This window comes from Centropristis striata, chromosome 19 (genome assembly GCF_030273125.1).
Source record: "Centropristis striata isolate RG_2023a ecotype Rhode Island chromosome 19, C.striata_1.0, whole genome shotgun sequence".
NCBI classification, from domain to species: Eukaryota; Metazoa; Chordata; class Actinopteri; order Perciformes; family Serranidae; genus Centropristis; species Centropristis striata.
The window spans coordinates 32,103,162-32,129,234 of NC_081535.1; the positions used below are offsets into that span (position 1 = coordinate 32,103,162).

The following is a 26,073-nucleotide window of genomic DNA, read 5'->3' on the forward strand; positions in this document are numbered from 1 at the left end:
GGAAAGTTTACCGCTTTAAACTTTGTTAAAGTCCAGTTCTCCCGTCCGGACCGGGCTCATGAGCGTCCTCGGCCGGCTCTGACGGTCGGCCTGCCGGCGGGGATGTGTCCGGGGATCTGAAGCGGACTTCGGTCGGTTAGAAGGTAAGAGGGCCGAGCTGTTAGCTTAGCTCCGTGCTAACCGTTTGTTTTGGTCGGTGTCGGTGTTCGGACGGCTCCGGGGACACACCAGGGACACTTACCGGGGTTACCGGGGACGGCTCGAAGAAATCGGGTTTTTATGAACCGACATACAGCTAGTACTGGTGAACTGATTCCGGGAAAATGGAGCGAAAATAGCGGCTAGCGACGTTCAGGTAACAGCTAACTGAACTAACGGCTAACTGCTGCTATTGTCACAAAACACCGATTACTACTACAGTACTACTACAGTACTACAGTACTACTACTACAGTACTACTACAGTACTACTACTACTACAATACAACACAACACAACAGTACTACTACTACAATACAACAGTACTACTACTACTACAACTACAGTACAACAGTACAACTACAGTACAACAGTACTGCTACTACTACAATACAACAGTACTACTACTACAATACAACAGTACTGCTATTACTACTACAGTACTACTACTACTACAACTACAGTACAACAGCACTACTACTACAGTACTACAGTACAACAGTACTATTACTACAATACAACAGTACTATTACTACAATACAACAGTACTATTATTACAATACAACAGTACTACTACTACTACTACTACTACTACAGTACTATTACTACAACTACAGTAAAACAGTACTACTACTACTACTACTACTACATTACAACTACAACAGTACTACTACTACTACTACTACTACAACAGTACTACTACTACTACTACTACAGTACAACAGTACTACTACTACTACATACTACTACTACAGTACTACTACTACTACAGTACTACTACTACAGAACAGTACTACTACTACTACTATAGTACTATTACTAGTACTACAGTACAACAGTACTACTACTAGTACTACTACTACAGTACTACTAGTACTACTACTACAGTACTACTTGTACTACTACTACTACAGTATCACAGTACGACTACTAGTACTACAGTACTATTGCTACTACTACAGTACAACAGTACTACTACTACAGTACTACTACTACTATTACTACAGTACTACTACTTCCACAGTACTACTAGTACTACTACTACAGTACAACAGTACTACTACTACTAGTACTACTACTACAGTACTACTACTACTGCAGTACTACTACTACTACTACGGTACAAAAGTACTACTACTAGTATTAAAGTAGTACTACTAGTACTACAACTACCACTACTACAGTACTAGTACTACTACCACAGTACTACTACCACTACTACAGTACTACTTCTACTACTAAACTACTATTGCTACGACTACCACAGTACAACGGTACTACTACTACTAGTACTACTACTACCACTACTACAGAACTACTACTACACTACTACTTCTACAGTATTACAGTACTACTACTATTGGTGCCAGTTATACAGTCCTACTACTACAGTACAAAAGTACTACTATTATAAGTACTACTACTACCGTCCTACTACTACCACTACTACAGTACTATTACTACTACTACTATAGCACTACTACTACTACTACCACAATACTACTACCACTACCACTACTACAGTACTACTACTACTATCACTACTACAGTACTACTACTATAAGTACTACTTATACTAAAGTACAACAGTACTACTACTGTTACTACTACTACTACAGTTCTACTACTACTACCACTACTACAGTACTACTACTACTTCTACAGTACAACAGCACTACTACTACTACTACAGTACATACTTCCTACTACTATTAGTACTACTTCTGCAGTACTACTACTACTACAGTTCTATTATATTACTATTATAGTACAACAATATTATTATTACAGTACAGTATTACTACAGTACTACTTCTACACTGCTACAGTACTACTACTACACTACTACTTCTACAGTTCTATAGTACTCCTACTATACTACTACAGTACTATTACAGCACTACTTCTACAGTACTGCTACTATATTACTACAGTACTAGGTCACTACTACTACTACAGTACTACTACAAAACTACTAATATTAGTACCAGTTATACAGTACTACTTCTATACTAATACTACTACCACTCCTACAGTATTACTATTACTACTACTACTACAGTACTGCTACTACAGGGCTACTACTACAGTCCTACTACTACCACTACTACATTACAACAGTACTACTACTAGTACTACTACTACAGTACTACTACTTCTACAGTGCTACAGTACTACTTCTATACTATAGTACTATTACAGTACTACGATTAGTACCAGTTATACAGTAATAGTACAGTACTATTACAGTACTACTACAGTATTACAGTACTACTACTATTAGTACCAGTTATACATTACTACTACAGTACAATGACAGTACTATTACAGTACCACTACAGTAGTACTACAGTATTCTAACAGTACTACTTCTATTCTACTACAGTACTACTACTACTACACTACTACTTCTACAGTACTACAGTACTGCTACTATACTACTACAGTACTAAAGTACTACTACTACAACAACAGTACTACTATTATTATTATTACAGTACCACTACAGTAGTATGACAGTAGTATGACAGTAGTACGACAGTAGTACTCTGACCTGTGTTCACTGTCTGGACGGTAAAAGACCCAAACAGCTGAAATGTACAAAGTTTAAAGATTAGTCTGAGGAGGATGGATAGATGGATGGATAGATGGATTGATGGATATATGAATAGATGGATAGATGGATTGATGGATATAGGAATGGATGGATGGGAACTTAATGTTGTGTGTTGAGGACAGAGGAACTGCTGCTGTTTCTAATTCTTTAAGTATGAGAAGCTCAGATCTATGAGAACAATCAGGAAACAGAGTTTCAGGGTAATGATGTCAGAACAGAGACAGTTAATAAACTGTCTTTCATTCTGATCGGTGACTTTGTCTCAGACTGACTAGACGGAGACGTATATGGCTGCAGACATTAAACTGACAGACCGGACCGCTTCAGATGATTTCAGCGGTCCAGTCCGTCTGTTTAATGTCTGCAGCCATAAATGCCTCCGTCCAGCTTCACAGGGTGTCTTTGACAAAGTCACCAATATGAATGAACGCCAGTTTATTTTTACTTTTTCTGTTCTGACATCCAACAAAAGCATCGCTACCCTGAAACTCTTCTCTTCCCTTATTATAGCCGTGTTTGTTTCCACTGAGTACTTTTTGTAAAGCGGCTGTGTGTGGAGTGTTTTGGCTCCGCCCACTAGCCCTCGGCCTCTGTTTCCATACAGGTACTTTAGTAGCGACTAACCAACGGAGTTAATGTGACAACAGTAGTGTTGCCAACTTAGATGTTAACCCCTCAGCGACCAGTCTGCAAATGAATCACGCATGTGGGAAAACGCCGCTGGGTTGGGCGGAGCCTCTCTCCCAAGCCACACCCAAAGCTCACTAGAGGGAACAGTACCTGATGGAACAGTACCTGATGGAAACGCACCGATTGTTTTCATAGATCCAAGTTGTTTCTCCAAAATGGTCTATATTCACTGCATTAATTAGCTCACCTCAGTCAGCTGGTGTAATTAAAGGTTACCATGGTGACGGACGGCACATATTCCTGAGTGTACCTGACATACTGCTGCAGCTTTTATTATGTAGAGAGAGGGAAAGGAGAGAAGGTCCACCAGCTGAAATCAGCTGATCAGGCTTTCAGAACAGATCAGATCAGATGCTCAGACGTTCCTCAAAGAGAACAAGGAGATATTTCAGCTGAAAAGTCGATTTAATATTAATCAGGATGAAAAACGTAGCTGCAGTTTATCAGAGGAAACCAAAAATGACCTGAAATCACATTAACAAATGAAGAAGAGTTTAGTATTGATCAGACTGCAGAGTGTGTGTGTGTGTGTGTGTGTGTGTGTGTGTGTGTGTGTGTGTGTGTGTGTGTGTGTGTGTGTGTGTGTGTGTGTGTGTGTGTGTGTGTCTGCCTGCCTGCAGCAGCAGCAGCTGCAAGGCATTGTGGGAGCAGGAGGAGGGAGAGGCAGCCCCCCCTCCCCCTCTCTGTTGTCTCTGGCTGCTGATTGGCTGCCGGGCGGCCCAGCTGACTGGCCTCTGTCAGACAGAGAGACGGGGAGGGTGATGGAGGCGACAGCGATGGGGTGAGCTGCCATTTTCTCTTTCTTTATCCACAATCTGTTCATTCTTTATTCATCCTACATCATCCTTCTCCTCCTCCTCCTCCTCCTCTGCTGGTCCTTTGTCTGTCTGTCCGTCAAGGGGGACGGGGGGGCCGGGACGGTCGATTGTTCTTTTCTTCTTTCATTGTCTGTCCTCGGATCGTTTCGTCCTTCTGGTGCATTAAATGTGTTGAATGTGTTGTTGTGTTGCTGTGATGGAGAGAGAGAGAGGGAGAACGGGTGGAGGACGGGGAGGATGGAGGGAGAGAAAATGGCGGAGTGGTGATGGAGGATGGATGCAGAGGGAGGAGCTGATCCAGGATCAGACCGATCGATCACAATGGGCCTGATTCATTATTGATGATGGAGATGTCGACAGGAAGAGGAAGTGTTGGAGTTGTAGTTCTCTGGAGGTGACTTGTAGTCTTAGTTCAGTATTTTTATCCAGGTAATCATGTATTAAAGGTTCTGTTGCTATGTGACTAGATCTGTCGGTTCTGTTGCTCCGTGACTCGACTCGTCGGTTCTGTTGCTTTGTGACTAGACCCGTTGGTTCTGTTGTGGTACTAACAGTGTCGTACCGTAGTCTTGTAGTACAGCGGTGTAGTAGTGCTGCGGTGTAGTAGTACCGCGGAGTAGTGTAGTACTGCGGTGTAGTGTAGTAGTACTCCTGTGTAGTAGAACAGTGGTGTAGTAGTACTGCGGTGTAGTGTAGTAGTACCACCGCGGTGTAGTAGTACCGCGGTGTAGTAGTACAGTGGTGTAGAGTAGTAGTACCGGGGTGTAGTAGCACTGTGGTGTAGTGTAGTAGTGCTGCTGTATAGTGTAGTAGTACAGCGGTGTAGTAGCACTGTGGTGTAGTGTAGTAGTGCTGCTGTATAGTGTAGTAGTACAGCGGTGTAGTAGTACAGTGGTGTAGTAGCACTGCGGTGTGGTGTAGTAGTACCACTGTGTAGTAGTGCCGCGAGGTAGTGTAGTAGTACCCTGTGATTAGGGTGGAAAATTTCCAGAAACTTTCCCTGGAAAGTAGGGCTGCACCTAATGATTCTTTTTTTATTGATTGAATCTATTGATTATTTGAACAAATTTAAAAACGTGTAATTTATGTTTCAATATAATATTAATTATCATAATAATGATTATAATATATTCAATAACCTTCTTTTAAACAAAGCTGAAACACAGACTGTGTAATCTGTGTTTTACACTGATATAAAGTTGACGCAGAGCGTGTTCATTGAACTCAAAGGAATGTTATAAAATCCACAATGTACAACTCAAGTCACTTTAACTACCAGAAACAACAGAACAGTAAAATATTTACATCCTGTCTGCATCAAAAATAAATTAAAGTTCCCTGTTGAAGGCCAACCAATAATTTTGTAAATTCCCTGTTTATTGCCATTGATTCCCATAAATTTCCATGGAAAGTTTCCAACTTGGAAAATTCCCGGAATTTTGCGACCCTAGTCATGATACTGCAGCGTCGTAGTACTGCAGCGTCGTAGTACTGCAGCGTCGTAGTACTGCAGTGATGTGTTGTGATGATCAGCCGGTGAATCAAGGGACAACCAATAATTTTGTAAATTCCCTGTTTATTGCCGTTGATTCCCATAAATTCCCATGGAAAGTTTCCAACTTGGAAAATTCCCGGAATGTGCAACCCTAGTCATGATACTGCAGTGTCGTAGTACTGCAGCGTCGTAGTACCGCAGCGTCGTAGTACTGCAGCGTCGTAGTACTTCAGTGTCGTAGTACTTCAGTGTCGTAGTACAGCAGTGATGTGTTGTGATTATCAACTGGTGAATCATGTGACAGTTCAACACAAACAGAAAGAAAACATCACATGATGCCCACACAAACACACACACACACACACACACACACACACAACCACTAGTATTCTGAGAGTTAAATTACAGCAGATAAATATTAGAGAGAGGATATAAAAGTTAAGAGGAACAATTAATTCAACTTCTTCTGTTTGCTGCACATTGTAATACAGTAGTGTTCAATATAATAGCAGTCCAATGTGACTAACCAGATTAACCCAGGTCTTTAGTATATTTTTTATTGCTACATGGCAAACAAGTTACCAGTAGGTGCAGTAGATTCTCAGAAAACCAACAAGACCCAGCATTCGTGATATGCAGCTCTTAAGGCTGTGCAATTGGGCAATTAGTTGAAAGGGGTGTGTTAAAAAAAATAGCAGTGTGGCATTCAATCAATTTTGGAGAGGGGAAAACTTATGAAGACATGCAAACAATTATAGGCTAAAATGATCTCCAATGCTTTAAAATGGAGAGTAAAACCAGAGACACGTAGCAGAAAATGGAAGACAACCATCAAGATGAATGGAAGAATAAGCAGAATGGCAAAGGTTCAGCCAATGATCAGCTCCAGGATGATCAAAGACAGTCTGGAGTTACCTGGAAGTGCTGTGACAGTTAGAAGACGTCTGTGTGAAAGCTAATCTATTTACAAGAATCCCGCGCAAAGTCCCTCTGTTAAAAAAAAAAGGCATGTGCAGAAGAGGTTACAATTTGCCAAAGAACACATCAACTGGCCTAAAGAGAAATGGAGGAACATTTTGTGGACTGATGAGAGTAAAATTGTTCTTTTTGGGTCCAAGGGCCGCAGACAGTTTGTGAGACGAGCCCCAAACTCTGAATTCAAGCCACAGTACACAGTGAAGACAGTGCAGCATCATGATATGGGCATGTTTCTTTACTTTGGTGTTGGGCCTATTTATCACATACCAGGGATCATGGATCAGTTTGCATATGTCAAAATACTTGAAGTGGTCATGTTGTCTCATGCTGAAGAGGGCATGCCCTTGAAATGGGTGTTTCAACAAGACAATGACCCTCAACACACTAGTAAACAAGCAAAATCGTGGTTCCAAACCAACAACATTGATGTTATGGAGTGGCCAGCCCAATCCCCGGACCTTGATCCAATTGAGAACTTGTGGGGTGACGTCAAAAATGCTGTTTCTGAAGCAAAACCAAGAAATGTAAATGAAATGTGGAATGTTGTTAGAGAATCTTGGAGCGGAATAACAGCTGAAAGGTCCCACAAGTTGGTTGACTCCATGCCACACAGATGTGAAGCAGTTATAAAAAACTGTGGTCATACAACTAAATATTAGTTTAGTGATTCACAGGATTGATAAATCCTAGAAACAAAAAAGTTTGTACAAAATAGTTTTGAGTTTGTAAAGTCAACGTCAGACACGTTATATATATATATAGTACAAACACTGATCAGCAGATTTCCACCTGCAAAACTGTTTGGCCAACTGATGTCATACCTCCAGGTCAGAGGTCACAGCTACCTCCACAACCAGATAAAAAATAAAAAACACTATATGAACTTAAGTGTGCATTAGTAGAGTACTGCAGTATGCTCTGTGTGTAGTAGTACTGCAGTACTTCAGTGATGATGTGTATTGTGTGCAGGTCAGTCGTGGCTCCTCCAACATGGCGGCGGCGTCGTACGACCAGCTGCTGAGACAGGTTGAGGTGTTAAAGATGGAGAACTCCAACCTTCGACAGGAGCTGCAGGACAACTCCAACCACCTGACCAAACTGGAGACAGAGGCATCCAACATGAAGGTCAGTACTGGAGTACTAATTAAACCCAACATGGACACACGCACAAACATTTGAGGAATCATGGTGGCCATGTGCATGTGTTTCTTTTAATGGCAATTATTAATTATTTGAACTATACATTTAACTAAACATCAGAACATTTATTTACAATACATAATAATTATTCAGGACAACTACCCACAAAGTGTGCCGTTTTTGTCACTGCAGTGAATTTTCCTGGCCTTCTGGAAGAACATTTCCATGGCCTTTTGATAAGGGAAGTCAGAAACTTCTGGCCCATTTATCGAGAGCTACATGCAGGCTGTAAGACGGTCTCCTTGTAGCCTATTGCGGATGTTTGTCTTGACCTGCAAATACATTAACTGTTATGCTTTAAAAGTGATATCTGATATCTTAAAAATAGTGATAACTTAAAGCAGCAAATCCCATTGTGAAAAGTATTTATTACCCTGTTCATGGTTGAGAAGTCCCTTGCACAGTTAACACTGCTGACTGGGACTGTCAGGGCAATGGAAGCCAGTAGGCTTATATGTGGGTACAAGACACCATGCTCCTGATATTATGAGGAGAATTCGGACAATATGGCTAGCTCTGTCTTGTTCTGAAAATGTTCAAAATGAAAATCAGTACAGAGTGTAGTGTTCATGAAAATGTCATGTGAAAATAACATTTTAAGTTACCTTGAGTGGGCCAGAGACCACTTGCTCCTTGAAAGAGGCCCATTCTTCAAGGACTGTGCCAAAATCGACACTGGAACAAAACTTATTCACCAGTATCCTCAGTTTTGTGTGTGCAGTGTCGTCAGGAAGTGTAGCTGCCTGTGGGCAGAATATCCCAAATGCAGCCACGACTCCAACCTCACAGAAGCGTCTCCCGAGATTGACAATGAGGCCATCCAAATATGGATACACTACCTGATCAAGCACAGGGAAAATGTCAGTAAATTATATATAGAGCTGCAACAGCTAAATTAAAGTTATCCCTATAAGGTCAGCCAAAAGCCACATAACCATACCTGTGATTGAAATCTCTCCCAGTACAGCTGTCTGTCCCCTGCACCATCCCCTCTTCTTCCTCTCTCCTGTTCAGAGATGCAGAATGCCCCCAGTCCTGCAGGGTCATCCAAATTCTGGGACAGCTTACTCAGGTGTGAGCCAGGTTGATGACCACCAGAATCGTTTATGCCCTTTATTAAGGAAAAATAAATAAGCACATTGACTCATGTGAAAATATTTTTTGTGGTACCTATGTTTGTGCAAAAATAAACAAGATAAAACATAGCAGTTGAGGTGAGTTATTCAAGTTTCCTGCTCTTTGATTGCCAGGAACATTAGATCCTCCTTTTGGAAGAGCTTAGAGAGACGTGCCAGGTGATGGAGCACATCAGCCTGCAGGTGAAGGGCGGCAATGAAACGATAGGTGGCAAGGAAAGAATACAGTCCCTTTAGCAGTAGAACATTTTCGGGTCTCCACTTCCTTTACCAAGGCACTCAGTACAGCAGTTATGTTCCTACTGGGTTTTTTTATGGCTTCATGTTGGGAGAGCCATCGTCACCAATGGTGACAGTAATAACAGCAGTAATAGCAGGAATGAGACTAATGGTGACAGTAATAACAGCAGTAATAAAGTAATGATAAAGTTTCCTGAAAATTCAGTCTGCAGGCTGTTACTTCAACTCTGTCTGACTGTCTCTCGGTCTCTCTGTCTCTCTCTTTCTCTCTCAGTCTCTCTCTTTCTCTCTCTCTCCCTCCCATATAAACGCAGTGTCTCTCTCTCTCTCCTGCCCATGTAAGCTCAGTGTCTCTCTCTCTCCTCCCATATAAACTCAGTCTCTCTGTCTGTCTCTCTCTCACTCTGTATCTCTCTCTCTGTCCACCTCTGTCTCTCTCTCTCTCTCTCTCTCTCTCTCATATAAGCTCAGTGTCTCTCTATCCTGAGGTTTTTCAACCAATCAGGCGCTGCTTCTAGTTGTTCAGAGTGAGTGTTTGTGTGATTGAGGATCTTTGTTTTGGACTGATGAAACCAGTCAGAGTGAGCGGTCTATCTTTCTCTTTTTATGTTTTATTTATTTGCCTTAGAGGATTTTTATTCTTTCTTCGTGTTTTATGTTTATTTTTTCATTCTTTTCATGCTCTAACTGTTTGTCTGTATTTATGATTATCTGTTTTGTTTGTTTGTCTGTTTATTTTCTGTCTTTTATTTAATTATTTGTTCTAATTTCTTTTTCTTGTTAATTTTCAGACTTCTTGTTTCTGTCTTTTTCTGTTTCAGTCCCTTTTCTGTCTCTTTGGGGTTTTTTTTTTCAAACTTGTAGTTTTAATGTTCTTCATTGTTCACTTTGTCCTTCCTCTCCAACCTCGCGCTCACTTCCTGTTTCCCGTTTCCTGTTTACTGTGGATGAGCAGGAAAAGCTGGTGGATAGTGAGTGTTGTTAGTTTCCATAATGTCGCTGTTTGAACGCTGCCGCTTCATCGTGGTGAGTTACAAACCTGCAGACAAACAGGCTTACTTTATTTAATCATTCACCTCATTGTTTATCCTCTCAACCGACGTGTGTATATATATATATATATATATATATATATATATATACACACACACAAACACGTATGTATGTATTTATATATATATATATATGTGTGTGTGTGTGTGTATATTAGGGCTGTCAATTGATTAAAATATTTAACTGCGATTAATCACACACATTTTTTATCAGTTTCTAAATTAACCTTAGCAGGATATAAGTTTTTAGGGCTCTTTTCAACACGGAGTGGACACACATGCTGCTTTTTGCAAATACAGGTTTATTGTTATTGCAACAAGCCAAAGAATGAGAGATTCTGTCCAGAGGGGTGTTCCATCAAGGTGGATTAAGGAAAAGCCTGGCTTATTTTGATAAATCTCGCTAATTTCGGTGAGAGATGTGTTCCATCAAAGTGGCTTATATGACTCCCCACTCAGTAACCATGGTAACTGATACCACTGAACTAGCCTGCTCTGGCACAGACGAACAGACCTGCTAACTTGAGCTGTGTGTCAATTTATTTCTGAGGGGCGGAAAAAAAATCCCAAATACAGTTCTGTCACGTTTCTGTTGCCATGTCCGTAGGGAAAGTTTAGACTTTTTGTTTTTTATGTTACAGTCTGGTTTAGACCTTTTTTCCTCACAAAGTAACAAGGCATGAATTTATATACCTATTTCAGTCAATCTGTTTTTTAATTCATGCAACTTTTGTTTTGGAGTGAACCCTTTATTTGGAAGCTAAATATGTATAATTTAAGAAAAGTGTGCAAAAGTTTTTTAGTCCTTCATTCATTTTCCTCTAGCTGTTAAGACAAAAAATATATCTAATCTAAGTTCTAATTATTAATAATTTAATTTATTACATTTTTAGCTTTTTGTCTCCATATGGAGTTTTTGGTTTTCAGTTCCCATTATATTAAACATATATATATATTATAAGCATATGACACTTGTAGATCGAGCCGACATCCTGTGAAACGTGTCAAAGAGTAGGCTTAGCTGATTATGTAGTTGAAAATTATTATTTAATTTCTCAGTTTCATCATTCCCTGCTGCTGTAGTTGTTCCAGCTGTGTCCTGCAGCAAGGTGCATGGTTATACACAATCTGAAGAATGAAGATACAGCCCAAACATTATTGTGTTTTCACTTGTCCAAGTCCTTTTGGCTGTTCAGATTTCCCCTGTTGAGATTTAACAGAATAATTAAAATAGGACACGGTTACGTCACCCAGAGGCCAATTAACAGTAATTTCATTGTAGTTGTGAGTTCTCAGAACTTAGCCTACACCTAACTGAGAACATACATCTGTTATTATCCAGCCTACTGATAATATAACCACTCTTATTGTATCTAGGGATCTTATTGTTAATTTATTAACAACTACAAATAACACAATCAGTAGGATTGAATTACTCGTGCATTTTATCAGTCTGCAGTGTTTCACCATGCCATCTCCCTGGCTCTGTTAATGGGAGCAGTATTGTCTGTTATTGTGAAGGTCACTTTATATTCTTCATAAAACTCAACAGCATTGTTTGTTCGACCGCCGAGGAAAAATCAGCGCTGTTTTTCACCTCTTTTTGTGACCGTCACTTGATATTCTTCATAAAACTCCTTCAGCGCTGCTTTTCACCACTGTTTGCGACATCTGATTGGCTGTTCCATGATCAATTAATACGGGCTGCTTATATACTCTGCTATCACGCACAATGCCGGCTTATTCAGCCTGGCTTGAGTTAGCATTGACTAGACACGCCGAGCTGTTGGTGGAACGGCTTTAGCCTCAAGTGAAAGTCGGTGTTAATTCTAACCAGGCTTTTCAATGGAGCCTCAGTTTGTTTAGCCACGTTGATGGAACACCCCTCTGGAGAACCTCAAAGGTCCTGCAGCCTCAAAACACAAGCGGAGAGCAGAACAACAACAAACAGCAGCTGACTACATGACAACATGACTCAGTGACACTGACTCCATGTAGAGTCCAACTGATTTAAACAGCTCAACACTAAAAGACCTCATCACAACAACAACAGACAATGTACAGCACATAGACAACAGGTAGACAAAAGGTAAACAACAGGTACCTGTGAGTTAAATCCGATCTTCCCACTGACAGTGAATAAACTGTCTGAGCCACATGGGGAGAATAAAGCATTCTCCTCGACTGAGTGGATCAAAACAGCTGATACAAAACTACATTAAAACAAACAATAAATAAAGTGTGATGAGGGGGAGGAGTCTGTGGTCTCCATGGTAACATTCACAGCGACAGTAACTAATGTAACTCTGGTTTCTTGAAGCTGGACCTCAGAAGGCTCTTGATTGATTTGTGCTGCTGGAGGTTTTTTGGAGCTCTCTGCTGCTGCTGATTGATCTCTGAACTACGGGCGGGCCGAGGGTCAAACTTTGACAGCCCTAATTTATATATATAAATCTATAAATGCAGGGACCCACGAAAAAGCCTCTTGGACCCTGAACCCAACAGGAATTCTGCCATCTTGCCTAGAATGGCAGTTTTGGGCGTTTTTGGGCTCCGTACTAACGACCTCCTCCAGCTTTAACCTGATCCACAGGACTGTCTTAAGACCGGTTCAAACCAATGTACAGACAACTCTTTGTTTTTATTGTATGTATTTTCAGTATGTGGGCGGGCATGGTGGTGAAAAATCTGTTTCACACAACAGGAAGTTGATATAACTTCTAATCCATCCCAGATTTCTCCTGTGTGATCAGAGTCCTGCCCTGAACATATTGACATGTCAGTATTGACACATAGCCACAGCGCCCCCCACAGGAAATACTGTGTGTTATATTGTCCTGCTCCGAGCCAACAGATCCTCGTCTCCTTCAGGACGTAGAGAACGCTGCTGAATGTGACAAACTCGGCCGAGTCGCAGGCACTCACCCTATGGCGCTGCTCGTTCCTTTAATTAATATTTGTATTGTGTTAACTCATGTCAAACAGGAAGTGCTGAAGCAGCTGCAGGGCACCATAGAAGAAGAGTCTGGAGAGGCGTCTGGATCTCAGTTGGAGCTCATTGAAAGACTGAAAGGTGAACAAAACAAACACACACAGCATGTAATCTGCTGTATATTTTTATCTGTGTATATGTATGTATATGTATGTATATATATATATATATATATATATGTGTGTATATGTGTAAATGTATATGTATATATGCATATGTATATGTATGTATATGTATATATGCATATGTATATGTATATATATGTATATGTGTATATATGTATATATATTTGTACATATACATATTTGTATATATATGTACGTACATGTATATATAAATGTATATATGTGTGTATATATATATGTATGTATATATGTACATATATATGTACATATATACACACACACACACACACACACACATATTAGTGCCCAAAAGTCTGTGTTGTTTTCCATGAAAACAAACAGTTTTATTCAATTTTATTCAAGTTACAGAATGAATCTAAAATATAGTAAAGATAATGACAAGGGCAGAAATAATCATTTTTGTACATTATTAAATAAAATGTATCTTGTGCATTTTTAGAGCTAAATGAGAGCAAACTCGTCACATTACATATTCAGTCAGGAGATACTGTGACATAGAATCTTATGTTATCTTATGTTTTTCTACTTGTTATGGTGCTGCTGTTAATTTTGCTTTTGTTTCAAAAATAAGGACATTTCTAAGTGACCCTAAGTGTATATAGATGTACCTGTGTGTGTGTGTATATATATAAATATCATGACTGATTTTCTCCATATGGCCCAGACCTGAAATTGGGTGTTTCTGATCTTCCAGAGATGAGCCTGGACGCTGCCGGTTTTAAGCCCAGGTCGAGGCCTCCTCAGCCCCCCTCGTCCTCCTCCAGCTCTGCCTCTTCTGGTTCTGGAGCTCCTGGAGGAGCAGCTGGGGGCCCCCCAACCACCACAGGCTTCCCCAGGAGAGGGCTGCCGACTGCAGGCAGAGACAGCCACGACCGCTGCCTGGAGGAGCTGGAGAAGGAAAGGTACTGTTAGTACTGTAGTCCTGGAACTACTGACAGCCTGTAACTACTGACAGCCTGTAACACTGTAACTACTGACCACTGTAACTACTGACCACTGTAACTACTGACCGCCTGTAACTATTGACCACTGTAACACTAACTACTGACAGCCTGTAACTACTGACAGCCTGTAACACTGTAACTACTGACCACTGTAACTACTGACCACTGTAACACTGTAACTACTGACCGCCTGTAACTATTGACCACTGTAACACTAACTACTGACAGCCTGTAACACTAACTACTGACAGAACTGTAACTACTGACCACTGTAACACTGTAACTACTGACATAACTAACTACTGACCACTGTAACACTAACTACTGACCACTGTAACTACTGACATAACGAACTACTGACAGCCTGTAACACTAACTACTGACAGAACTGTAACTACTGACCACTGTAACACTGTAACTACTGACATGACTAACTACTGACAGCCTGTAACACTGTAACTACTGACATAACTAACTACTGACCACTATAACACTAACTACTGACCACTGTAACACTGTAACTACTGACAGAACTGTAACTACTGACCACTGTAACACTAACTACTGACCACTGTAACTACTGACCACTGTAACACTGTAACTACTGACAGAACTGTAACTACTGACCACTGTAACACTAACTACTGACCACTGTAACTACTGACCACTGTAACCCACTATAACACTGTAACTACTGACCACTGTAACTACTGACCACTGTAACTACTGACCACTGTAACACTAACTACTGACCACTGTAATTACTGACATGACTGTAACTACTGACCACTTTAACTACTGACCACTGTAACTACTGATATGACTGTCATTTTTGTTTGAAATAAGATTTTCCCTCACTGTCTCTGATTGGCTCCTCTGCCTCTCTGTCCTGCTCTGTGATTGGCTGCCTCTCTGACAGGTCTCTCCTATTGGCTGAGCTGGAGAAGGAGGAGAAGGAGAAGGACTGGTACTACGCTCAACTGCAGAACCTCACAAAGAGGATCGACAGCCTGCCACTCACTGAGAATGTAAGTACTTCTGGTACTACACACTGTTAAAGTACTACTGGTTCTACACGCTGTAAATTAAAGTACTTCTGGTACTACACGCCTTATTAAAGTACTGTGTGTAGTTCACTCTGCAGACGGACATGAGTCGGCGTCAGCTGGAGTTTGAGGCCCGTCAGATCCGCTCAGCGATGGAGGAACAGCTGGGCACCTGTCAGGAAATGGAGAGGAGAGCTCAGGTAGGTTCACACCTGTTCACACTCAATAAATACCAATAAAAAAAACATCTTTAATGTGAACACTGTGTGTGTGTGTGTGTGTGTGTGTGTGTGTGTCTTCAGGCTCGTGTGTCTCGTATTCAGCAGATAGAGAAAGACATCCTGCGGCTCGGTGCTCGGCTGCAGGTAACCTTACCTGTAGGTTCTTCATTTGCTTTCATTTCCTCTGGTTAAAGTCATGTGACGTGTTTGGTTTGATGATGTTCTCTGTCTTCAGGTGGAGGAAGCTCAGGGGCAGAGCGACAGCAGCGGATTGGCTGGAGCTCAGGTGAGCTTCCCCGTTCTTTGTTCTTCTTAGTTTACTTTTTCTTCTTTCATCGTATTTAAAACGTTTGTTTTCTTCCACTTTCAGAGCACCAGCAGCCGGATTGACCACGAGCCAGCCAATGAGGCGAGCTACTCTGTACCTCGAAGAATTACCAGCCACCTGGGAACCAAGGTTACTAATTCTGCCTAGCAACATCCCAGTTATCCTCTGCCTAAATATTTTATCTCTCGATAACCAATCAACAACAGGAGTGCTGTAAAAATTTACACCCCACTTTGAAGATTAACTGCTCTACTTTTTACAAAAAAAAGTAATGCATCACCCCGTACAGGTGGAGGCGTTTACGATGTAAAAAGTAATGTGTCGCCCCCTACAGGTGGAGGCGTTTACGATGTAAAAAGTAATGTGTCGCCCCCTACAGGTGGAGATGGTTTACAGTCTTCTGTCCATGTTGGGGACTCATGATAAAGATGACATGTCGCGGACGCTGCTCGCCATGTCGAGCTCTCAGGACTCGTGCATCGCCATGCGTCAGTCCGGCTGCCTGCCGCTGCTCATCCAACTGCTGCACGGCAATGACAAGGACTCCCTGTTGCTAGGTAACATTAGGTTGTAGTGTGAGAAGGCGGTGGTGTAGCTGTTGTTGTTATTGTTGTTGTTGTTGCTGCTGTTGTCATTGTCCTCCCATTCTGTGTCAGGACTAATTCTTTACTCATCGCCATTGCCTAGGAAACTCCCGCGGCAGTAAAGAGGCGCGAGCGCGAGCGTCGGCAGCGCTGCACAATATCGTGCACAGTCAGCCCGACGATAAGAGAGGCCGGCGGGAGATCAGAGTGCTTCACCTGCTGGAGCAGGTGCGTCATTACTGCGAGGCGTGTTGGAGCTGGCAGGAGAACCACGAGAGGGGCGTCGACCAGGAGGACAACCCCAGTGAGTGATGTCACACACACACTGGCCAATCAGGACACCCCTCAGTCAGCTCACATGTTTAACAGTCGTCAGCTGAACATTGTTTGATCTTTTCAGTGCCTTCTCCAGTGGAGCATCAGATCTGTCCCGCCGTCTGTGTCCTCATGAAGCTTTCCTTCGATGAAGAACATCGACACGCCATGAACGAACTCGGTAAACACTCTGGTTTATTCCCTGTTACTGGTTCTGACTGTTTTTTCCCCTGTTACTGGTTCTGACTGGTTTATTCCCTGTTACTGGTTCTGACTGGTTTGTTCCCTGTTACTGGTTCTGACTGGTTTATTACTGGTTCTGACTGTTAATTTGTCCCTGCAGGCGGTCTGCAGGCTGTGGCGGAGCTGCTGCAGGTGGACTGCGAGATGTTTGGGCTGAGCAGCGATCATTACAGTGTCACGCTGCGGCGATACGCTGGCATGGCGCTCACCAACCTCACCTTTGGAGATGTGGCCAATAAGGTTGGAGGAACACAAACACACCTGTCTGTTCACACACACACACATGTCTCTCAGTAACCAGTGATGTGGTTTGTTTTCCCATCAGGCCACGCTGTGCTCCATGAAGGGCTGTATGAGAGCAATGGTCGCCCAGCTGAAGTCCGACAGTGAGGACCTGCAGCAGGTAAACTCTCCTGACACCTGATTGGTCAGAATGACAGACAATACTTTTATTAATACACGATGAAGGGGGCGTGGCCTTGATTTCTTGTGTTTGTTGGTGTGAAACATTAAGTAAGTCTCCGTTTCTGAATATTAATTTTGTTTAAATACTTTTTAGGTGATAGCGAGCGTGTTGAGGAACTTGTCGTGGCGTGCTGATGTCAACAGTAAGAAGACGCTACGTGAGGTCGGCAGCGTGCGGGCGCTGACCGGCTGCGCTCTCGAGGTCCAGAAGGTAAATAAAAGTTTCTCAAAATGTTTTGTCTGCTCTGAGCGTGCTTGGAAATAATTTCTTCTTCTGCTCCTCAGGAGTCGACTCTGAAGTCCGTCCTGAGCGCGCTCTGGAATCTGTCAGCCCACTGTACGGAGAACAAGGCGGACATCTGTGCAGTGGACGGCGCTCTGGCATTCCTTGTGGGAACTCTGACGCATCGCAGCCACACCAACACGCTTGCCATCATTGAGAGCGGCGGCGGCATCCTGCGCAACGTCTCCAGCCTCATCGCCACCAACGAGGCACACAGGTAAACGATCATAAACAACCGCAGGTAAACAACGATGTCGACCATATGGACTAAAACTGACGACCCTCTTCTCCCCGCGTTCTGTCTTGCAGGCAGATTCTACGAGAGCACAGCTGCCTGCCGACGCTGCTACAGCACCTGAAGTCTCACAGTTTGACCATCGTGTCCAACGCCTGTGGCACGCTCTGGAACCTGTCCGCCAGGGACGCCAGAGACCAGGAGGCTTTATGGGAGCTGGGCGCTGTGGGGATGCTACGAAACCTCATTCACTCCCGCCACAAGATGATCGCCATGGGCAGCGCTGCTGCCCTGCGGAACCTGATGGCCAACCGGCCAGCACGCTACAAAGACGCCAGCGTGGTGTCGCCTGGCGCTGGTGCCCCGTCGCTGCACGCCCGCAAACAGAAGGCACTGTTCGAAGAGCTGGACGCCCAGCAGCTGTCCGAGACGTTTGACAACATTGACAACCTGAGTCCCAAAGCGGCGCACAGGAAGGGGCGGGGCTGCAACGGTGCCGGAGGAGGAGGGAGCACGACGCGCTCGTACACCAACACCCCGGTGCTGTCGAGCCCGAAAAACGGAGAAGGATCAAAGAGGACGGGTGAGGAAGTGTCGTACGCTCGTCCTGTTTTCCCGCCCAGCGTGCGCGCATCAAGCGACAGCCTCAACAGCGTGACGAGTGCCGACGGCTATGGCAACCGCGGCAAGACCAAACCGTCGACGGAGCCATTCTACTCGTCCGATGAGAGCGGAGCCAATAAATGCTGCGTCTACAGGAAGTATCCGGCCGACCTGGCACACAAGATTCGCAGCGCCAACCACATGGCAGACGACGACAGCGCCGAGCTGGACACGCCCATTAACTACAGTCTGAAGTACTCGGATGAGCAGCTGAACTCCGGCAGACAGAGTCCGAGCCGCCGCGGCAGCATCGAAAGCGACGAGGACGACGAGCTGGACGCCAGGCTGAGGAGAAGGAACGATGGCGGCGACTCGGCGGCAAGTGGCGGCCGGATTGCGTCTGTCCCGCAGCCACGTTATGTTGTCGCCACGGCAACATCAAACTACGGCAGCGACTCAACAGCTGAGCAGCCGATCGACTACAGCTTGAAGTATGGCGCCGAAGGCCCCCGCAAACCGCTCTTCAAGCCAGAAGAGACCACCGGCCCCTCGGTCCCGCCTCCTCCACCATCCTCTGCCAACAAGCTCCGCCCCCCTCCACCCTCGGCCAATCGGGCAGTCCCAAAGAGCAACCAGGAGTCGACACAGACATACTGCGTGGAAGACACGCCCATCTGCTTCTCCAGAGGCAGCTCGCTCTCTTCACTTTCATCAGAGGAGGAAGAGGAGGACGGCGATGTCATCGGGAGGAAGAGGAGAGGCGGGAGCGGCGGCGGTAATAACGACTACCCGACACTTCCTGTCAGTGAGAAGGACGCACACGAGCAGCAGCAGAGACAGCAGAAGGAGGCCGAGAGCCAGACCGCCACTGCTGCAGCCGCTCCTTCCTCAAGAGGAAGACGAGGTCACCACCACCATCACAGCCACGCCCACCACCATCACCACCACCATGTGACATCATCATCGGGCGCCAGGACTCCGAAGAGTCCCCCGGAGCAGCCGTACGCTCAGGAGACGCCACTGATGTTCAGCCGCTGCACCTCGGTCAGCTCCCTCGACAGCTTCTCCACCTCATCCATCGCCAGCTCGGTGCGCTCAAGTGAGCCGTGCAGCGGTGTGCCGAGTGGCGTGGTCAGCCCCAGCGACCTGCCTGACAGCCCGGGGCAGACCATGCCGCCGAGCCGTGCCAAGACGCCGCCGCTGCCGCCGACCACGCAGAACACAAAGGAGGAGGAGAAGACCAAGAAGAAGGACGAGGAGGAGAGCAGCGCCGACGTCCTGCTCCACTTCGCCACAGAGAGCACGCCGCACGGCTTCTCCCGGGCCTCCAGTCTGAGTGCGCTCAGTCTGGACGAGCCGTACATCGCGGCAGAGATGAAGAAGGAGGCAGAGCAGCGAGGCAACGAGGAGAGGAAGGAGGAGGAGGAGGTGTCAAAACCCATCCTCGACGAATCGGATGATGACGACGACAAAAAGATCCTGGAGGCGTGCATCAACATGGCCATGCCCAAGTCGTCACGGAAACCAAAGAAACAGCAGCAACCGGCGCCACGGAAACCCAGCCAGCTCCCTGTTTACAAGCTCCTCCCCCCTCAGAGCCGCACCCAATCGCAGCAGAGGAAAGACGTGCCGCCACCGCAGGAGGAAGTGCCGAGAGTTTACTGCGTGGAGGGAACGCCTCTCAACTTCTCCACCGCCACTTCGCTTAGCGACCTCACCATCGAGTCCCCGCCCAATGAGGAGGCAGCTGTCGTACCTGTAGCCCCGCCTCCCCCCGGGCAGAAAAGGGGGCCGGGGCTACCCGAGGGTGAGAACGGCGATGACATCCTCGCAGAGTGCATCAGCGCGGCCATGCCCAAAGCCAAACCTAGAAAACCTTTCAGAGCCGCGGCGAACACCGAGCACCTCCAGGCCCCACCTCCTCCGCCTCCGGCCCCGCCCCCGCTCGGTCCGCTGCAGCAGAAGAAGAAGCCGACGTCGCCGGTGAAGCCGATGCCCCAGCGCGCACCGTACGGAGTCGCCACTGCAACAGCCACCAAAGCAAAACCAGGGTTTGCCTTTGACTCGCCACACCACTACACACCCATCGAGGGCACGCCATGCTGCTTCTCACGCAATGACTCGCTGAGCTCACTCGACTTCGACGAAGACGATGGTGGCGAGAAGGACGAAGAGAAGAAAGAAAAGAAAAGAGAAGAAGAAGAAGGCAGGAAGAGGAAGCAGCAGACAGCGGCTGTTTTCCCTCAAACTAAACCTGCGACCAACGCTGCAGGGGCAGACGAGAAGCAGAAGTTCGCCATCGAGGACACGCCTGTCTGCTTCTCCAGGAACTCATCGCTGAGCTCGCTGAGCGACATCGACCAGGAGAACAACAACAAGGAGTTCGCTCCGCCGCCGCCTGAGCAGCCAGTTGGAGGCAAAGCAGGAGGAAAGTCTCCTACACAGGAAGAGCTGAAGCCCCGCCCCCCCGCGGCGAGCGGCTACGCCCCCAAAGCGTTCCACGTAGAGGACACGCCCGTCTGCTTCTCCAGGAACTCGTCGCTGAGCTCGCTGAGCATCGACTCTGAAGACGACCTGCTGCAGGAGTGCATCAGCTCCGCCATGCCCAAGAAGAAGAAGAAAGCTGCTGCCGCCCCGGTCTCCGTGGCACTTCCTGTTCCAAAAGCTGAAGACGGCATTTTGGCAGAGGAGGAGCCTTCAGAGGCGCCGAGAAGCCCCGCCTCCCCTGACTCAGAGTCCTTTGATTGGAAGGCGATCCAGGAAGGCGCCAACTCCATCGTCAGCAGCCTGAACGCTGCCGCCGCCGCCGCCTCATCGCTGTCCCGCCAACCATCATCAGACTCCGACTCTGTGCTGTCCCTGAAGTCCGTGGGCTCGCCATTCCGCCTGCCAGCAGCCAATAACAACGCAGAAGAAGAGGCGGAGAAGGAGGAGGCGGCAGTGAAGCGAGGGGCGAGGATCCTCAAAGGCAACGAGCGCAGCACGCTGGAGGCCAAGAAGAAGGACGAGGACGACGAGGAGGCGAAGGCGCTGAGAGGCGGAAAGAAGGTGTACCGGAGTCTGATCACCGGGAAGCCGAGGTCGGAGCCGTCAGCCAGGGGGCGGAGCAAACCCCGAGCAGCCGCCGTGGCTAAAGCCCCAGGAAGCAGCGAAGGCACCGATAGAGGAGCCGGCTCCTCTCGGGACTCCACGCCGTCTCGCTCTTCCACTGTGGCCAATCAGAAAGGAGGGAAGCTGCTGCAGACGGCTCGCACCGCGTCACCAGGAAGTGCGTCGTCGTCGTCGTCATCAGCCTCCAGGCCGGCCAAGCAGAGCGGGGTGGCGAGGAGCGGCGGCGGCATCCCAAGGAGTGAGTCGGCATCGAGGGTGAGCGGCGCCACTGTGGCCAAGAAGCAGAAGGCGGAGCCAGAGAAGCCGGCGCTCGTCCGCCAGTCAACCTTCATCAAAGAAGCACCGAGCCCGACGCTGAAAAGGAAACTGGAGGAGTCCGCCGCCGCTGCCACAGCGTCAGAGTCTCTGTCTAGCCCCGACACCCCACTGCCGTCCACCACCAGGAGACATGACGTCAACCGCTCGCACTCTGAGAGCCCATCACGACCACAGGAAGTGACATCATCACGGTTCAGCCGGACTGGAACATGGAAGCGGGAAAACAGCAGTGCGGGAGGAGGAGCGGGCGGCGGGAAACACTCCACGTCGTTACCAAGAGTGGGGACGTGGAAAAGGACGGGAAGCTCATCGTCGGTGCTGTCGGCGTCATCGGAGTCCAGCGAGAAGGGGCGGAGCGAGGAAGAGAGCGCCGCCAGGTCCAAGGGGACGTGGAGGAAGGCGAAAAGCAGCGGTGGAGACGCCTCAGCTGGCCGCGGCTTCACCGACAAATCAGAAGACGTGTGGGTCCGTCTGGAGGACTGTCCCGTCAACAACCCTCGCTCCTCCTCTTCCTGTTCAGCACGCTCTCCCACCGCCGCCAACGCCCCGCCCGTCATCGACAGTCCCGCCCCCTCCAAGATCCCCTCGTCGTCCTCCTCCTCCTCCTCCAACCTCAACCTGCGCCGCAGCTGCGAGAGCCTCGATGACAAGCCGCCGCCCGAACGCCAACAGCCCCAACAACAGCGCAGTCAGCAGCGAAGCGGCGCCGTGGCGGCCCGGGTCAGCCCCTTCAACTACACGCCAAGCCCAAGGAAGGGCAACACTGATGTCACCACCATCGCCACACCAACCACCACCACGTCATCATCAACCACCCCCACACGACCCTCACTCATCCCCACCCCCGTCACCAAGAAACGGGAGCCAAAGGGTGGAGAAGGTGCTGGCGGTGGCGGCGGTGGTGGGGGAGAACGTGGCTCGTACATTGTGACGTCGGTGTGAAACAGGAAGTGACTCAGTAGGGACAGAAGTGTAAATAAACGTGTTTGTGAATTGAACAGGAAGTGAGTCCGTATTTAAGTGCTAGACCCGCCCCTTCACCTGCCTCCTCCCCTCTCATTGGCTTCTCTCACCTGTCAGTCAAATAAGAGAAAACTTTAAAAATGACTTTTTATGTTTTTATACCACTAAAATGATGTGTAGCGCTTAGCTCCGCCCCTCTGTGTCCCGCATGGCCCCGCCCCCTAACGGTGACTGCTCTGCTTCTGAAGTTTCCATGTTTTTCTGAATGGAGTCTGGTTCTGGAAATAACGAAACAGGAAGTAGGGAACAGATTTCAGAATAAAGGTTTGTTTTGTTTTCAGAACCTCACTGTCGCCTTGGAAACAAATAACACTGTAAAACATAAGTTATTGCTGTAAAACCCTAAAACCTTTGAACTTTGAAGCACATAATTTAAAAGAAAAAGATTTTTTGCCAAAAAGCGTTTCCACAGTGTTCTTCACGGCTGTACGTTGATTTTCACTGTTTGTATGTCGAAGCTGGAGGAAAACGTTTTGGTGAAATGTTAAACTGATGATGAACAATAAAATTAATTTAGCTGCAAACCTGCTGTTTGATTTTTCCGTTAATGATCCTCAAATTAAAAACATTTCAGTCAGTGCAACGGTCAACAACACCTACACTTCTATTTTATTATCACTATTAATATTACCATTGTTACTGTCTGGATTATTCTGGAAATATAAGAATTCACTAAGTGTCAGAACAGATTTTTGATTTGTTTTAATTGTGCAGAAAGTTTTGAACTGAATCTCGTCCAGGAGCTGATGGATGGATGATAGATGGATAATGAATTGATGGATGGATGGATAATGGATGATGGATCACTGACATAGACAGGTTTAATATTTGAAGAGTTTGAATACATATATATCATAATAAAACAAATGTTACTGTAACCACCTTATGCTGGGCTTACACCACAAGATTTTTACAGTCCCAGACTAAAAACTGAAAGTCTTTGGTAAATTTAGGAGTTTTACTGGAGTCACGGTGTGCTCCCGTCATCTTCATCGTTAAGTTTAAGGTAGTAATCTGCACTGTTTCATATCAGTCTTTTCCTAGTCTTGGGTTTATGATCATATCAAACGTGTTTGATATTCTCGCTAGTCGCAGTGACGTAACACAATCACCAACCAATAGATGAGCGGGGGAAAGGTCCCCGGTTCCAGACCGGCCAGTAAAACCACTTCCACAGGAAAAAGTAACATCACAATAATGCTAGTAAGCTCAATCCTAAATAAAAATACAGTGATGTCATATACAGTAGTGTTCAAAATATATCCATACATTTTAACTGGGTCTCCTTACTGTTCTCTTTACTAAGAAACAGCGCCCCCAAAAATCCCACTTGTGGCCATAAATACAGTAGTGTTCAAAATAATAGCAGTCCAATGTGACTTACCAGATTAATCCATATTTTTAGTATATTTTTTTATTGCTACATGGCAAACGAGTTACCAGTAGGTGCAGTAGATTCTCAGAAAACCAACAAGACCCAGCATTCATGATATGCAGCTCTTAAGGCTGTGCAATTGGGCAATTCGTTGAAAGGGGAGACCCAGTTAAAATGTATGGATAAATGTATACATAAGTAATAATCGATTAATGTATGATTAACTAAATGGAAGTCGATAGAGCTGATAAATATAATTATTCAATTAAACACAGAATTAAATAGGACATGTATATCATGAATTCATTTCTAAATTTTCCTTTCCTTCTTCTTTATATCTATTTTACTGTAAAATAGTCAACTGTTCATGTCAGGAAAAACAGAAACCCTTTTTCAGCTCTGAGGGGCATTTTGTGGCGTGTTCTCCTCTTTTTGTTGTTTTTTTCCAACACAAACCACTCTACACACTCAAGCAGCTGTAGCCAAAAGCTGCTTCTCCTCCATTTTGTAAGTTTTTACTAAGAGCATGATGGGGGGGGAGGGGGGGGGAGGGGGGGGGGGGGGGGGATTTTCCAATTCATCAATTTCCTCAATATCATGACTAAATTAATACCAAGACGAACAAACATGAATACTGAAAGAATCTAGTTGTAGTCTTGTAAATAGTGATACCCTGCAAGATTCACAGCCTGTCTAAAATCTCAGTCTGAGACTCGGCTGTGACTAAAAACTCTAAACACTTGTCTTTAGATGTGAGCAGGTGTGAGCCTATAGTTTTCCGTGAGTCTTTTCCAATTCTTTTCAGTCTTCTGATGTATAGGTACCATTAGTTGATATATTATGAAGAAGAAGAGTGTCGGGGTTATTTTGAGGCCATCAGTGCAGGTAATGATCTTAAACTATGTGAGCATGTGTGTGACTAAGCTGAAGTAAATATGTAATATGTTATTGTCGTCTGTTGTTACATTAGACATATAGACATATTTATTGAGAAACATTCTGTACAGAAAATGACAAATGCCTGTATTCTGCTGTGTGTGAGATGAAAGATGGAACTGACTGAGAAGAAAAAAGTGTGTTGTGATTGTTGTGGTGAATTAATATATGTGTATTTTTAAATACTCTTTATTGATTTTAATGATTTATAAAAAAAATACAGTTCTAGTTTGTCTGCTTTCCCCAATAAGTACTCATGATTTCCAGTCAGAGAACCGGTGGTGAATTAATCTTTAATTTGTTATTTATTTCCTTTATATTTTCTCATAAGATTGTTAAAAGAAAATCAAACTGCCCTTTAAATTTGGCAGCTGAAGAAGATTAGCAGATTAGCAGAGCAACCTTAAAATAATTATTTATCTAAAGGTATCTAACAAATACTTTTAGAAAAGTATCTAACAAATACTTTTAGATAAATAATG

General features: G+C 45.3%; 1 protein-coding gene and 1 long non-coding RNA gene across 5 annotated transcripts; both read left to right on the plus strand.

Moving 5' to 3' along the window:
- The first annotated feature begins 3 nt into the window (after positions 1-3).
- apc (APC regulator of WNT signaling pathway) lies at positions 4-23,758 on the plus strand. Of its 4 annotated transcripts, none has more exons than XM_059357554.1 (17): positions 4-143; positions 7,765-7,920; positions 13,409-13,496; positions 14,226-14,463; positions 15,425-15,533; positions 15,638-15,751; positions 15,854-15,928; positions 16,008-16,058; positions 16,143-16,229; positions 16,480-16,657; positions 16,788-16,988; positions 17,085-17,180; positions 17,343-17,482; positions 17,568-17,645; positions 17,802-17,918; positions 17,993-18,207; positions 18,300-23,758. In XM_059357554.1, exons 2-17 carry the CDS (start codon positions 7,786-7,788, stop codon positions 23,197-23,199), a joined length of 6,822 nt encoding a protein of 2,273 aa, XP_059213537.1. In that variant the 5' UTR covers positions 4-143; positions 7,765-7,785; the 3' UTR covers positions 23,200-23,758. The 4 variants fall into 4 exon arrangements, with proteins under 4 accessions (XP_059213537.1, XP_059213538.1, XP_059213539.1 ...); XM_059357555.1 differs by having other exon boundaries at positions 15,854-15,916; XM_059357556.1 differs by having other exon boundaries at positions 14,256-14,463.
- LOC131992120 (uncharacterized) lies at positions 8,001-9,200 on the plus strand. The gene is made up of 2 exons (XR_009396198.1): positions 8,001-8,855; positions 9,010-9,200. It is a non-coding gene; the product is annotated as an uncharacterized LOC131992120 (long non-coding RNA).
- Positions 23,759-26,073: the final 2,315 nt, after the last annotated feature.

Coding starts and splice junctions, on each gene's coding strand:
- apc (XM_059357554.1), top strand. CDS start 7,786: ATGGCGGCGGCGTCGTACGACCAGCTGCTGAGACAGGTTGAGGTGTTA. Junction 7,921..13,408: donor CAGAGGCATCCAACATGAAG/GTCAGTACTGGA, acceptor CATGTCAAACAG/GAAGTGCTGAAGCAGCTGCA. Junction 13,497..14,225: donor GCTCATTGAAAGACTGAAAG/GTGAACAAAACA, acceptor CATATGGCCCAG/ACCTGAAATTGGGTGTTTCT.